General features: G+C 46.8%; 1 protein-coding gene and 1 long non-coding RNA gene across 7 annotated transcripts in view; one reads left to right on the forward strand and one right to left on the reverse strand.

The window, feature by feature from the left end:
• The window catches only part of LOC147028582 (uncharacterized), a 65,137-nt gene that overhangs the window by 39,662 nt on the left and 8,702 nt on the right, over positions 1–16,773 (forward strand). Inside the window, exon 2 of the long non-coding RNA XR_015057612.1 lies at positions 3,106–3,231. This is a non-coding gene — a long non-coding RNA (uncharacterized LOC147028582). The remainder of the gene's footprint in view (positions 1–3,105; positions 3,232–16,773) is intronic.
• The window catches only part of ARMC3 (armadillo repeat containing 3), a 69,939-nt gene continuing 56,528 nt past the window's right edge, over positions 3,363–16,773 (reverse strand). For 5 of the 6 annotated variants that reach the window (XM_085879132.1, XM_085879136.1, XM_085879134.1 and 2 more), the window contains 2 exons: positions 4,051–4,207; positions 3,363–3,759 (listed from right to left, as the gene is read on the reverse strand). In XM_085879132.1, the coding sequence (XP_085735258.1) occupies positions 3,550–3,759; positions 4,051–4,207 (367 nt within the window). In that variant the 3' untranslated portion in view covers positions 3,363–3,549. The remainder of the gene's footprint in view (positions 3,760–4,050; positions 4,208–16,773) is intronic. The other variant, XM_085879135.1, reaches the window with a different exon arrangement.

Below are 16,773 nucleotides of genomic sequence, written 5' to 3' on the forward strand. Positions count from 1 at the left end.
CGAACGCGACCGGTCTCTTTGATGCCTTGTTGTCATTTTCTCTTCGGTCTCGACATCTCGTGACGCTCTCACAGTCTTAGCGTGTGGCATTTTTCTCCCAATGCTGCTTCCTCGCTTTTTAGGAGGCATCATTAATCTATAAAAATAAAAATAAAAAATATTCAAACCGTGACCAAGAAACAACCACACAGGCCGTTACATCGCTCTCGAGTGCCTGTACGTGTGTGGCCCAGAAGTTCGCATATCGCAGTCACAATTATTCGCAATTTAGTTTTAATGGCCAATTATTCAATTAGCGCCAACGTATTTTGCCTTTTCACAATGTCATCGTAAGGAAAAACACAAAGAGAAGTGAAGAAAAAAAAAAATACTTCCTGCTTCGGAGCATACCAGCTCACTCTGATGTTAACAAAATTTATGCACCGTCGAATATGAAAACGATCATAACTTGGGGCATTGTGTTTATCTATAAATGCGCATAAGAAATCGAGAAATTATTAGAATACACAGTCATCACTCTCCGGAAGTCTGTACGTTGTAACCTCTCATGGGGAACGCGGTTGAGGTTCCCTTCCCCCATCGGCCACGCCCACGCAGCAACGTGTCTTGTCATTGGTTGGTAAATAAATGGCCATAACGTGGAAAGCATTTGTCCGATTAATATCAAACCTTGAAAAAGCACATCCTCAGGTCCCCAGCAATATATCTGGCAAGTTTCAATTAGATCGGACCAGTGGTTGTCGAGAAACAGCGGTCACAGACACAGACACAGACACAGACACAGACACAGACACAGACACAGACACAGACACAGACACAGACACAGACACAGATTGCTGGAATTATAGATAGATATTACTATTATGTATTAATGTGTGGATTTTATGTTTAATTTATTTTATGTTTAATTTATTAAAATCATCAAAATATTACTATTATGTTTTCATGTGTGGTGGTTTTGCTCGGGTCAACTTGTCGGGGGACTCTCCCCTACAACTCAGGTCGCGGGAGTCCTCGCAAGGGGATCCGCTGCCAACTGGGGAGGCCAATTAGTCCCGGGAACCCTGCGACAAAACATACGGGTCTGGCTCAAAAAGTGCGGGAGTTCCAGCGATTTTTCACTGGGGTCCGCGGGAATGAGCCCAACCAACCTTTTGCCACTATACAAAAGTAAATAGTCACTCTATTTTAGCACGATCTCCTGATAGAGGTACTGGTCCTATTGCTGAGGTAACTGCTTGATGATGAGGAATGGATCAGAAATGGATGAGGAATTGGTGAGGATTTGATGAGGAAACCTGCTTGATGATGAGGAATTGCTCGGGAAAAATATTTCCGCTTCAACGAAAGTGTATATTAGACGACCCCTATTGATGTGAGGCAGCATGTACTGATACTGATGAACTATTGTTCTCAAGGAAATGTGTATAATAGACGACCTCTATAGGTTTTTGTTGATGTAAATAAGGCCTATGATGATAGTGTATCAAATACCATGGATGCCGTATCGTCTATATTTGGTGAGGAAATATAAGACGGTCTCTGCACCGGATGTGTACGTATAATATGAACATATTGGGGTGAGGCAGCGTGTATTGATCCATTACTGTTCTCAACGAAATGTGTATAATAGACGCCCTCTATGTGAACATGTAATGTAATCATGAATGTACAATAAAATATGACTTGTGTTAATCATGCATTAAAAGAGGCGTTTGTTGATGTGAATAGGGCCTATGATAAGTGTGTTGAATGCATAAGTCATAATTCGTAAACGGGAATTCGGAATTAACTGTAGCACTATTTTTTCATTCTATTGCAAATGGCGTTGGCCCCATGTGTCAATCGGCTGAACTTGAAAAATTAACGTTACGAAATCAGGTGATGACGTCATAATTCGGAAACCGGAAGTCGGAAGTACAATTCTTTTACATCGGGACACTCCCGGGTACATGTTCTGTCAGCATGTGAAGTTTGGTGAGGATCAGTCCAGTACTTTTCGCGTGCATAGGTCACAGACAAACACACTTTGAATATATATATATACATATATATACATATATATATATATATATATATATATATATATATATATATATATATATATATCAAAACACCCTTTATATCTCTCTCCACCCCCACCCCTGCCCCAATCCTAAAATGCTTCTGGCACACCCAACACTGAGGCAGTAGATTTTCTGATTCAAAGTGCAGTCAATCCACATAATACATGCCTTTCAAAATGACATAATCCACCACAGATTGCTCAGCATGCATGCGTAGAAATCCATCGTAATGAAGTCAATTGGGGCCTTGACATGTGTTAAGGTCAACCTTGACATGTGTATGTTGGTCGCCTCTGTTTGTTCATCAGTCCGCTCACCTTCAATCGCCTACAGGTCACAATTTTAAACCGATCCTCACGAAACTTCACCAAATGGTGGAGTTGGTGGTCTGACAGAATTCTATTTATTTTTTAGGTCAAAAGGTCATAGGCCAAAAGGTCAACAACTTTTTTGAATTTCTAAAATCCTCAATTTTCATCTGATTGACTTCAAATTTGAAGAGAATTTCCCCATCAGGTCACTGGATTCAACCACCTATTATTTTTGAGGTCAATATAGGCCAAAAGGTCAACATAGGCCGAATTTATAAAATCCACAATTTTAATCCGATTAACTTGAAATTTGAAGACCATTTACATATCAGGTCACTGAATTAAACCACTTATGTGCTGGTCAACATAGGCCAGATTTCTAAAATTGTCAATTTTCATCCAATTGACTTGAAATTTGAAGAGGATTTACATAGGTCAATGAATTCAACCACCTATTATTTTTGAGGTCAACATCGACCAAAGTCCTAAAATCCTCAATTTTAATCCGATTAACTTGAAATATGAAGGTGTGTGTGTGTGTGTGTGTGTGTGTGTGTGTGTGTGTGTGTGTGTGTGTGTGTGTGTGTGTGTGTGTGTGTGTGTGTGTGTGTGTGTGTGTGTGTGTGTGTTAACCACTGCTGCCGTTAGCCAAAATTGTATTAACAGGAAATGGTATGAACCCGACTCCCCTAATCCACAGGTAATTCTTGTATTTGCTCTATCTCTAGAAGTCCGATGTTCATTCAGAAACTGGAGTCAGCAAAGTGGCACCTGGTAGGTGGCTGGACTGCTTCTCAGTCAGTGCACACCAACCATCCCGTGTGGGTCAGACAGGATTTGAACCATGGCCTCAGGTATTGTCATTAATCACGAGTAATCCTTCTTATTTGTATCACCTTCTGTGCCAAGCATTGGTGGCTGTGTTAATATAGGTGTTCCTCTATGGCTCTACTACATTTAATATGCATAAAAGCATAATCCAGTGTTGTTTATTTGTTGCATATTATTAATGCCCTCATATTTCCTTTCCCAATGAAAAGGAGGACACCAGCACTTTGTATTTGTTCAATGTTATACTCAAAATCAATTAACTTTGGCTACTTACACGGGAGTTGCGAGTGATCTATTACATCAAATAGTTGCAAAGAGTTGAGACAGAAAGAGGGAAGGACCTAGAAGCGGCAATACGAATAGGAATTTCTACCATTGGCGACCAACAAATCTCCAGGATTGTACATGAGATCCACAATGAATTTTGAGGAAGTTTCAGGCAAGCTCTGGCAACATGTGGTGCTGTCTTGTCGAAGCAGAACCTCGTTCCAAGCTCGGCCGTATGAACCACGCACCAATGTCGAGCAGATGGCAAGCTTGTCAGCCAATACCTGTATGGATACAGTACATAGCACTCATTAGTCTATTTATTTTCCTTTCAACCACATTGTAAGTTTTCAGAAAAAAAACCTTATTAATGAGCAAGTGCTTGCAGTGACTGAGACTCTCTTAAGCTGAGCAAGTGTTATAAAAGGTTATCGGCATTTGCTTAGGAAAAGGAACAAATTCTGCAAAATGTCATCAACATGATATACAAGTATGTACTTTATAAGATGGTATTTCACAAAAATAATCATGATAGACTGTGCATTGAATCCCATTAGATTTGTGATTTTCCCAACCTTAAAAAGAAGTGCCCGGTGATAATAAATTCCCTTTTGAATCTTCCCAATTGGGATGACATTCGAGTTGAGTTCCTTTTTGAGTTTGCTGCAGTGGAGCTCCCAGCTGAACTCGTTCAATCTGGTCACTGCTCCCCCCATCTTGTTGGAAACAAAGCTGCAGTAGACATGTAAAACAAGGCTTTGGTGGCATAGAGACATGGTAGTGCAGGACATGATTTAATGTGTGGGAAACATGACAGCTGATGTTCAATGAAGAGCCATTTTAGTTGGCTTGCATCAGGTCATAGTTCACTATAAATGGTCTGTTGAACCCACAACGTGTCACAAGCTCGGTGGTTTTCCACCTCTCACGTAAGACTCAATGGTCCAGCTCGTTGCAAACTAGTCTTGAGGACTTGCAGAGTTATTAACGTTGATCACCAAAATAAGATGACTGTGCTTTAAACGGCTAAGGTGATCACCCTTTCCATTCAGGTAATGCGTGATGAGTCAGTATATCAGAACGTCAAGCCAGTTTCATTATCTCATCTTGTTTATTATTCTATTAACTCTACAAATTCAAGCAATGAACTTATAATTATGATCTGCCTCACACATTCTTTAGGGATTTTATATTTTATTCATCTTCGAGGCTGGAGGAAAATCTTAATCGTTGCTCTCAATTAGATTTTCTTCTTGGTGTGCTTCTATGTCACAGCACCATTCCCTGATTGGTTTAAGCCAATGTACCATCATCAGGATTATCATGTGATTTACATTGATCCATTATAGATTTAATGCCATTGCAACAACCACATCATGTGATGTAATGAAGATTGGGTTGAAGATTTATGCTCATCACAATAGCTTCCTAATGGTGTATTATTCCAAGCATTGAAATGGGGGAGGGGGGAAGGTGCTGGATTTTGCCTCCATCTTGGCCATCAGCTGGAAGGAAAAAGAACTACTGTCTACTCAGCTATGAATGTAGGAGATGGAAGGCTCCAGCTATCACCAAGTCAGCTTCCAATCATGGAAGGGAATGGCACCTTTGTCTCTCCCTTGCCACACTAACTATTCGTTCCCTTGATCACAACGCTACAAAAAGGAAAGGATTTTTAACTTCACATTGAGTGGAGAAAGTGGATGGAGGAAATTTGTACCAGTGGGTGATAACATACTGTATAATGGGGCTGACAGGATGGCCCAAAGGTACGCACACTCGCCTCAAAGCTGTCTCGCTTGGGTTTGAATCCCGACCCAGCTTTAAACGGTGATCCAGAAGTTTCACAGGCAGGGCAATTCATCAATGTGTGTGCCATCTCTCGAATGGACATTCAGCTGGCAATCCCGTCTGCTGGCATTCTTTGGTGGGCATTAAAGATCCCATGGTGTCCGTGAAGAGTAGGCGAGTTATTGCTGGCACCCTGAACAAACTACAAATTCCTGCCTTAACAAACAGAGGGCATTGCATCAGCAGCTCAGCCAATGATGTTACCCCACAGCCACGTGCTGCATGCAAGTGACAATGATAACATGTGATAGCTAAGAAGGTCAATTTGACTTTTGGATCTGTGGTAACACCCAATTCAACAACAAGAAGGAAGAACAAGGAACTTTGGTACAGGAGGAGGCTATTTACCCATCATACCTGCACTACCTAACACCAGACACTATCACCAATCCACACGCAAGCTACCTACTAGTCCTGCCAATATCCCTGTACCCCTTTATCTCCAAAACTTCCAGGTACCTATCTAATTCCAATTTAAACCTATCTCCTCTTTCTGCTGCCACTACCTTTCTAGAGAGACCATTTCATTAATTAACGACTGTGACTGAAAGATGCCTGACTATTACTGTCCTAAATCTCATGTTCTTTTCTATCAGGCTATTACTTGATGAGCCAGGACCAGAAATTTCACTAATTGGTACCATCTTGGGGGGCTGGCAAAGGGGATGGGGTGAGGGGGTGTCTAACTATAATTTTTAAAAATTAGTCTATGGCATATATTTTGGTATGATAACCATTGCTGAGAGGTAGCTTAGAAGTGGCAATCAGCTGTTTAATGTACCCACCCCTTGGAGACATTTAGTTTTCAGAAAATTTCCATATTATCCTGACAGCCTTTGCATACCATACCTGGTCAAAGACACGTATGATCTAGGACAGCTCTAAACATTGCATTTTGGTGAGTGAGTGATTCAGCACTTTGTTGCCAGTCAGCATTTGTGTTGCAGGAGCATTGATGATGGGTATATCTAGCCAATGTTGTCCTGGAGGACTGTGATGTCACCTTGAGTCAGGCTATTGAAGCCAGTCCAGCTACTGATTGATTGGTGTTCTTCCTCTGATATGTGGACCATAACACAGATGAGGTTCTTCCATCTCGCAGGCAAGACAATGGCAGAGTCAATATCTACGCCTTCAGTTTGGAGTGTCCCGCCTCTTCGCCCAACATTGTACGTGGGCAGCATCAGTGGTGCAGTACTGATGCATCTCTTCTTGTCTTGTCAACAGGAGGTAAGGTTTAAGCTGGCTGCACATCAACTGCCTTGGCTTGGATAGCAATTCCATTGACTCTGTGGGATGTCCACTCACCACTGCTGGTCTCCTCACGTCAATCAATGTTGTCCCAGGCTAGGGTAGGGAAACCTCCAGGATGGGTGTATGCTGGAAGACCATCATAGTCTTTTCACACTGAGAGCTACTGCAGACACAGGGCTGTGTCAATCTCTTCCCCACCTGGGAGTAAGATGGTGGGAGTAGGATATACTGTGACCAAGTAATGATATATTTGGGTGGCTTTGTCTTGCCATGAGTGAGAGCATATATCAAGTAATGAACAACCCATTGAACTATTCGGGATGCATGGTCATTGTCCGTGTTACCTGTCAGCAAATATCGGAGAAAGGGGGTGATAGACTCTGGGATGATGGGTTCAGTCTCCTCTGCTTCCGCTACCAGTGGGTCAAGCCCCTGGGGGAAATCTTGCTTTCTGACTTCTGCCCTCACTTGATGGGTGACCTTTGGACTAACGTCTTCAGCAGTGAGAGATTTCAAGGTCTGCAACTCCGCTTTCAGCATCTGGTCGGTCTCGGCAAGTTCGTTAATTGACAACTTGTCAGGATAGAGAAGAAGTTTCCCTTTTGCTGCCTGAAACTTTGCATGCATACGAAGGGAACTCCAAAGGAGTGTATGAGTGAAAAATGGATGTTTGGGTTGATGAGAATAGCCCTTTTGACAATGATTAACGGTGACGATGAACTTCATTGCAGTTCCAATGCTTAAAAAAAGTATTCATTTGGCAAATTCAGACATTGCTTGGGCGTTTTCGAGTGCATGGGTTTATTGATGGCATTTGGTAATCGCTTGCTAAGCCAGGTGTTCCGTTGGAGTGCTTGCTTGAGTGCTTAAGCCAATTACCGAGCACTCAATTGTTGATACGAGTTCAGTTCACAGTTACTACAAGGTAGAGGTATGTAGGGGAGAGTGGGGCAAGATGATCCCTGGGGCATGATGATCACCCCCCTCTCACGACTCCAATAAAGCTCGCATTGGACAGTGGCGCCACTCAACGACAGATCGATTAACTACTATTCCACGGTGGAAGGCGCATGACGAGAAAAAACGCTGCGTTCGTTTTATCAGAAAAACATCATTTTCCTCCTGAAAAAGAAAATTTTCGAATCATCGGTGAGTATGTATTATCTCGATGATTAAGTGTAGTAGGAATGGTATCTGTATATTGGTAGATACGTAGCTTATATGCCCATATTGCGTGTATGCTTTGCCTCGCTCATTGCTGTAATTTATGAATGCCAGACGATTTTGTAAAAATGCCGGTGGTGGGGCAGGATGATCACTTGGTTGTGAGGCAAGTTGATCAGGTGATCAGATGACAATAATGACATTATTGAAGGAGACTTTGTAATTACAAAAATAGATGGGAAAAAGGCGCGATCAATTCTGTTCATAGCGCGTGTAGAGGCAATCGACGATGATGGATATGAGGGAGTCTTTGTCCGCAAAGTACCTTCTCATATGAACTTTGATCGACCTACGTTCATCGTGGACGAGACAGATTGTGGGACTTTTTCCAAGGAGGACATCGTTAAAAAAACTAACTCCACCCGAATTTTTAAAGGGAAGCCAGAGAAAATTAAAGCAACTGGTATTCAAAATTGATCTCAGTCAGTGGGAGTTGCGAATTTAGACACTAAGACTGGAACACAAAGATAAATGACATGAAAATGGACGTTCGTATCTGGTTGTGTATGGGAAAATGTTTTGGAAATATTATGTTGGTATCCTAGATGGATATATATAAATGAAGAAATATTTTCCGTTCATTAAAATTCTAACACATCGCTTATTTAGACTGTCCTCATGTTTCCTTAGGACCATGATCATCTTTCCCCATAGTGATGACCGAATTGCCCCAGGGGTGGGGCAAGTTGAGCATTTCGACCACAAATTTTGAATTGCCTTTTATAGACATTCAATGATCTCGAATATTCTCGAAATTGGGCAGTTACTTGGGGCGATAGATGGACTAACGAATGGCAATTGAATGGTGTTTGGCTGGCAAATCATCTGACGGCAAAACGGACAAAACCAAAAAAGGGACCATCTTGTCCCACTCTCCCCTATACAGCCGACATAGACGTGGCACATATAGGTAGATTTGGATCTGTACGGACTCTCCGTGTGTGTGTGTGTGTGTGTGTGTGTGTGTGTGTGTGTGTGTGTGTGTGTGCGTGCGTGCGTGTGTGTGTGTGTGTGTGTGTGTGTGTGTGTGTGTGTGTGTGTGTGTGTGTGCGTGTGCGTGTGCATGTGCGTGTGTGCGTGTGTGCGTGTGTGCGTGTGTGTGTGCGTGTGTGTGTGTGTTTTTGGACATGCCGTGCCTATTATGGACGCCTTGGTAGCAAAGTTTCATCCCGTACCTTATGGAGGTTTTATCAGGTTTTCCTTTGGCCTCATGACTGTTTCTAAACATTTGGTTATCGTATTTGCATTACAAAGGTTATATGTTTCTCTTTGTGAGTTTCAAAGCAAATATATATTTGACAACACCCGATTGGTGAACCACTTGCCATATTAACATATTTTCGAAATTACCGAGCCAAACTTTTTTTTCCACCCTTCACACACAGCTGTTTATAAAGATAAATGTTTGTGCCCATCTCCTTGAAACATATACCGATACATAATATATTGTGACGTCCACGGGACTTGAACAGTCCCGCCAACGTAGAATGAGCCGAAACGATGGAGGCGATTTATTTGTTTATAACCCAAACATGGCGGTTCTCATTGCTCTACCGCAAACGGGACGAGGAAGGTGGCACGAGTCACTTTTCACTGAGTTGATGATGTTTATTCGTTTTTATTTTCACCAGAAATAACAAGACTCGGCAAGAAGAGGGATCCGGGGCGATTCGACGGGATGGTGTGGGATCGGGCGTGGGGAAAAACAGACAATTCCAATGAATATAGAGATCTCAAACCTTCGAAGGCGCCAAGCACACACACACACACACACACCACACACACACGTAGCTATTTCTGGTGGTCAGGCTGGACCGTGGTGTGGACGCAACTGTCCCTGGATCGGCGCCGGACGAGCTGGCCTTGCTCTCGTCAGGGGGGCAGGAGAAACCATGGTGCTGTCGACCTCCTGGTCTTGGCCCAAGTCCGCTCACAGCCGCCAGGGAACCAGTTCTGGCGCCAAGTTGCTAGCATGAGAGGGAGGCAGGTCCGCCCACCGCCCGATCCCGTACTCCGAGTCAGCAGAACCCCAGAGCCAACCGAGGCGAGGCACGAGGCTCGGCAAGGCTCCCAGACACGAACAAGAGCACGATCGACTCAGCACAGCAACCAGGATGCTCTCTGCCGCCACAGCTTCCACACCAAAAAAACACGATCGTTCTGGTTGTAATCTTCTTCCTCTTCCTTTTCGACCCCGAACAGAACCTTTTTATCCTTCGTCCTCGTCACTTCAATCGAGCCGTTTATTGGCCCACCGCCATCGCCTTCTGCCAATCGTGATCACGGGGTAGAGCCATCCGCTGCACTGTCCTGTGACGTCACGGCCAGTCTCCAGAGAATACCAAAAAGGGGTTTACGCAGACACACTTACCCTATCCCGTGACCCTATCTAATTACGTGACAATTATCATCTCCCCCTTTGAAGAAATGAACATTTACTAGACAACTTATCACCACTGAATTGCTACTTATTACATCGAGAACTCGAACACCATGGCATACCTAATTAAACATCCTAATTACCCTTTGAATGCATACCCCCCCCCTCAAACGTAACACTGCCCCCTCCTCTGGTACCGCAGCTCCTGCAAGGTATATCACAGGCGCTACCGTACCAGCCTGAACACTTACTGACTCACACCAAATTAACCTAACGAAATAAAGTAGGAGGGGCAATGGGCAGCGAGTCGCAGCGAACTTACCTATCCTGCTTAATGTACTACCCCCTTATGGCCTTATCCTCACCTATACAATCATTCGTTTTTTATTTTTTATGTTTTTATCACATGAGAGCACTGAGCGAAGTTGCACTCCATCCTCCGGATCATCGCTCTTGCCCAGCACTCTTCCAGTGATCTGGGGAGGGGAAACAAAAGGTTCCACAAAAACACAACACTTATACTTTACATTCCTACTCTAAGCCTTACCGACACTATTCACAGGATATTTACACTTGACCACCTCCCCCAGTGGATGCTCATAGACCCAGCGTTACCTGGGGAGCCAATTTTCAAATTTGCTTGCCCTAAAATTATGCGGACGTCATGCCCTTGCTGCACCTGTCAAGTTGTGCGGGATCGAGTGGGACTCACACATCTTCACAACACTCACACCATGGTCATCATCACATTTCTAGGTCATGGTCCTCATTTTAATCATGCAGGCTGAATCCCGTCATGGCCGTGGGGTGGATTACCACAAGACGATGGGGGCAACTCAGGTGCAACCATGCCCACAGGTAAGCTTTAGTCCAACCCGGACGTTTCTCCGCCCCGCTCCCTTTGATTCCCTCCCCCCTGGTAGCCATCAGCTCTAATCCCGGACAACACTCTGGAAGGGGTCTCACTGGCTCCTCTGGCCTTCCTGAGTCGCCAAGGTCCTATGCTTGGTCGCCCAACCAGACCCTCTCCAAGTTGCCTCCAGACACTGTCACCATTAGCCACCAGGTGGTGAATCTCCTTGAAGGGGGTCGCAATTCACGCTCACCGTGAGCTTCAGCAATCCCTGTGGACAAGCACATCATCCCCACCCACAAAACCCACATGACTCCCCCACCCCATCGGCCTTACATGTGACACCTGCATTTCTAACACTTCACCGACCATGACCTTCCCTGTTACCACACCATGTCCAATAAAAATCAATGTGTGCACCATACATTTCACTTCTTAACTTAAAACAACTCACACAGCACTTCTCACCCGATCCACGCACCAGCCATTGGACAGCCACTCGTGCCCACTTTGTTACCAATTACCCACTGTCCCGATTGTCACTCTAAAACCTAGCAGAACTTACAAACCCATGCCAATTTTCCCACAATTCTTTTTTTTTTTTTCACCAAAGGAGGGCACTTCGCCACAATCTCAGCAGCCGAGCATGGCCGTATATGCTCAGTCCAATCTAGTCTCCCCGACCCCCGACAGTGATCTCCGGACCCGACCTATGAAAGGGCATCTCGGATAGACCTGGCGGCTCAGCAGAAGGATTCACCCTCTCCGAGTCTAAAAGTCTATTGGAGGGTCCCTCCATCGCCGGGTACCGGCAATATCGTTGCATGTGTCCTCTTCGCCCGCACCGGAAACAACTCCCCATAAAAGGCCCCCGTGAGTATCGGTGAAATGTCTCTTCTGGTTCCGGACCCCCTCGGCCATAATCGAATTGCTCTTTTGGCTGGGCTGGACCCCGCCGCTTTGGCGCACTAACTACCGGATTACCCTTTATCAAACTCGACAGTTTCTGGCAAATTTCCTGAAACATTTGGGTAATGCCAATTTCTCCCAGCCCCCCTCCCTGATCCTGGATCTCCGCCTGTCGGATCATCACTGATGGCCTCTCTGGAACCCGACCCGGCCGACTCCACGAGGCTAGCCTGGCCGCGCACTCGGCCGCTCGGTGAACGGTGGGTGGATCCTGTAACTCCACTAGCGCTCGGACCTCAGGGTCAGGAAGAGCAGCTAAAAATTTATCTAGTGCCAGTCTGTCCCACGCCTCCACTGTAAGGTCCCGATACGCGATCCTGACTGATTGGTAAATGTCCTGTGCCAGCTCCTGCACTGTCTCACCAGGCTTTAATCTGCGGTGCTGGAGCTGAGCCCGCACCAGATCACAGTTTGTCGCGAACCCAAACCGACGGCTCAGCGCCTCGCAAATGTGGGAGCTGGTCAACATCCCCTCCGCGATCACGTTTAACATGTCTGCGGCTGGTCCCCGCAACGTTGCCACCAAATTCCCTGTACGTTCCTGCTCATTCCACCCGTTTCGTCGGGAAATGCACTCAAATTGCGTCAGAAAAGCTTCAACGCTCCCTGACCCGTCAAAATTTACCAGGGGGATCATTTTTACGGTGGCCCGCTTCTCAGTTTCTCCCTTGTCCGAATCCAGCCCAGGGATCAAACACCCTTGTGGCTGCGTATCCAATTTCGGAGCCCACTGTGGCCAAAGATGTTTTGTGGTGAGGGTCTCATGGGTCAATTTTGCCTCCTGTTCCAAACGTTGAATGGACCGATTCACCTCTTCCCGCAGGATCTTCTGGGCCCGCACAACCTCCTCCAAGGCTCCGTCGCGAGTTTGTAGCTGCTCCTCAACCAACCCGGACACTCTACTTACAAAAGACGGCTCTACCAGGCCTTTATCCAAGACTTCATCTTGGCTCATAATTTTATCTTGTTCGTCCAAACGAGCCTCCAATCCTTTTACCTCCTCCGCCAAATTCATCCCTTGCTTCCTCAGCTCTCCCCACTCTTCAACTTGCAGCTGCATACGAGCATCCACACAGGCACGATGACGTTCCAGGCTTTCATCCACTTTATCAAACCGAATGTTCGTTGCATCAATTTTATCTACCAATTTTTTCTGTATATTTTCCCCCTTCAATGTAATTTCTACCTTTGTTTCCTCCAATCTATCCTCGAATTTACTTTGTATTTCTCCCAATTTAACATCCACACACTCCTGCATCTCAGTTTTCATTTTCTCCATCTTTTCCCCCAATTGATCTGTCATTTCTGCCCTCTGTGTCACGAATTGATTTTCCATTTGTGCCGTCATTTCTGCCCCCTGTGCCGTCATGTCTGCCCTCTGTGTCACGAATTGATTTTCCATTTGTGCCGTCATTTCTGCCATTTGTGCCCCCTGTGCCGTCATTTTTGCCCCCTGTGCTGTAATTGCACTCATTAAACGTTCCAACATTGTCCAGATAGTCATCGTGCCGGTTTCCGGCGCTGCCGGCTCCGTTACGGGCGATGAAGCACGGTCCACGCTCGGAATGGGGGAGGTTCCAACCCTACCCCCGTCTCTCCCCTCTTCCCCCGACTCGCTGCCAGACACGTGGCCTTCCTCCTCAAACATCTGCACATCCGCCATGGTGCAGAAGTCCCGTTTGCCACCAATTAATTTAAATTTGAAAAATCCCGCCAAAATTTTCCCGCGCTCGTGCGCTTTTCTGTAGTAATTTTATATTCCAATTCGTGGCGAGATTTTAATCCTGGTATATAATTTAGAGGGGTTCGAACATCCAACACCCTGACACCAATGTGACGTCCACGGGACTTGAACAGTCCCGCCAACGTAGAATGAGCCGAAACGATGGAGGCGATTTATTTGTTTATAACCCAAACATGGCGGTTCTCATTGCTCTACCGCAAACGGGACGAGGAAGGTGGCACGAGTCACTTTTCACTGAGTTGATGATGTTTATTCGTTTTTATTTTCACCAGAAATAACAAGACTCGGCAAGAAGAGGGATCCGGGGCGATTCGACGGGATGGTGTGGGATCGGGCGTGGGGAAAAACAGACAATTCCAATGAATATAGAGATCTCAAATCTTCTAAGGCGCCAAGCACACACACACACACCACACACACACACGTAGCTATTTCTGGTGGTCAGGCTGGACCGTGGTGTGGACGCAACTGTCCCTGGATCGGCGCCGGACGAGCTGGCCTTGCTCTCGTCAGGGGGGCAGGAGAAACCGTGGTGCTGTCGACCTCCTGGTCTTGGCCCAAGTCCGCTCACAGCCGCCAGGGAACCAGTTCTGGCGCCAAGTTGCTAGCATGAGAGGGAGGCAGGTCCGCCCGCCGCCCGATCCCGTACTCCGAGTCAGCAGAACCCCAGAGCCAACCGAGGCGAGGCACGAGGCTCGGCAAGGCTCCCAGACACGAACAAGAGCACGATCGACTCAGCACAGCAACCAGGACGCTCTCTGCCGCCACAGCTTCCACACCAAAAAAACACGATCGTTCTGGTTGTAATCTTCTTCCTCTTCCTTTTCGACCCCGAACAGAACCTTTTTATCCTTCGTCCTCGTCACTTCAATCGAGCCGTTTATTGGCCCACCGCCATCGCCTTCTGCCAATCGTGATCACGGGGTGGAGCCATCCGCTGCACTGTCCTGTGACGTCACGGCCAGTCTCCAGAGAATACCAAAAAGGGGTTTACGCAGACACACTTACCCTATCCCGTGTCCCTATCTAATTACGTGACAATTATCATCTCCCCCCTTGAAGAAATGAACATTTACTAGACAACTTATCACCACTGAATTGCTACTTATTACATCGAGATCCTGGTAAACTCGAACAGCATGGCATACCTAATTAAACATCCTAATTACCCTTTGAATGCATACCCCCCTCAAACGTAACAATATATGTATATATATGTGTATATATATATATATATATATATATATATATATATATATATATATATATTGTTGCGAATTCGTGCCCGCCGGGGTGCGAATGGCCAGGTGACTCGAATCGCGGCACGTTGCCCACCGGACGGACAATTCTGTCGTGACCCTCTTGGACTAACGCCGGGAGCAAGTCACGGGTAGGCCTTTCGGCTTCACCACGATCGTGCCAATCGGCCACCCGCGTGGGATAGGGTTGTTCGCCAAACTCGACCTCCCTAAGTACCCACGCGGATGGTAGACCGGGCGATCGCACCTCGCCGCAGGTCGACTCCGGACACGGGCTGCTTAAGCGATCCGTTCCGTGCTATCGGGATAACCGAGCGGTGTTATCGTCGGCCTCGACGGTTCCGATTAATCACCGGGCGTATTAAGCCCACAACGAACCCGTTACGTGAAGCAAGATGGAGATTCAATTCAAGAAAAGACGAAGCGAAACGGGAAAACAGTTCAACATAATGCACATTTATTCTGCGGCACACGGAGAGCACACATATAGCAAATGCAACAAAAGAAACAATGACGCAGAAATACTACCGACTACGCGAGCACACGGCAACACTTAAACAGTTTTACTTCACAGACAGCGCCGACACACATTTACTCAAAAGCAAAGGAAACAAGCCACCCTCATAAGCAAGGGGGCAGACGGGCCCGTAGGCCAATGTGTGTGCGGGACCTGGAGGAGCGGCCAGGCCCGCGAGACCGGGGGTGGGGGGGTCCTACCCGCATCTTGGTGATGAGCCGCAAATGTGGCAGTGCGGTGGTGCCCCGACTTCGTGCTCCTTCGCGGGTTTCGTTGGCACCGCTTGGAGTGGGGTGGGAACAGGGCCCCCTTTTCGCACTATCTCAGCGCGGGGGAAAGGGGAATTGTTGATGCTCTGGGGAAGGAGTATAGCTGGCTTGCTTGGGTCCCGTGATGAGCGATTCCACCGCGACCTCGTCGCCGACCGCCGTCTTCCTTGCCTCGGACCCGAGCTCCTCGGACTCTTCCCCCAATTCTCCTCAGCCGACTGCAGAAAACCACCTGGACACCCTCGCCTCCCGACTCCACTCCGCGCTCCAACCCGACTTGACTGCCTCGCAACAACAACTCTTGCGCAACAACTATTCTTTCTCTCTGCCCCAAAACTCTCTTCGCTTTTCTGCCACTCTACTCTGCTTTTCTGCTCGGCGTTTTATAGGCCGGCAGGAGAACCCACATGCAAATTTCCGGATCAGGATGAGCTCGGGGGCGGAGCCACGCTCGCCCATTGGACGGAGGAAAAGGGGCGTGAATCTCCCCTGATCCTAGAATTTGCATATCTCGATTCCACACAGACATGCCTGGAGGCGGGGCCAAGCGACCCCGCGCTTGCTGATTGGACGGATCAGAAGTGGGCGTGTAGCATTCCTGATCCGAATTCTCCTCGGAAAGGCCGCATTTTGCACTCGCGGCTCGGCGTGCATCCTGCACGAGCCCAGGACAGCCCGACGCCCGGCGCTCACAGGTGGTGCGGGAATGGCCGTAGGAGAGAGGTGAAGGTGGTGGAGGGTTTCCGGCGGTGGCCGATGGCCATGGTGCCGTTTGGAATGGCGGTGATGTGATGTTTGCGGGAGCGAGTTGTGAAGGTAAAGGTCGTGGCTGTTGGTGTTGTTGTTGTGAAGCAGCGTTGTGGTTGGTGGTTGTTGTGTGATGGCGGTTGGTTCAAAATAAAGATAGAACAGAAAAACGGCTATCTCAAAGCGTCGCAGCCCGAATGAATCACATTTATTCCCTCTAAACAACGGGTT

This window comes from Eptatretus burgeri, chromosome 4 (genome assembly GCF_056783735.1).
Source record: "Eptatretus burgeri isolate ZD-2024b chromosome 4, Ebu_testis_v1, whole genome shotgun sequence".
Taxonomy (NCBI): Eukaryota; Metazoa; Chordata; class Myxini; order Myxiniformes; family Myxinidae; genus Eptatretus; species Eptatretus burgeri.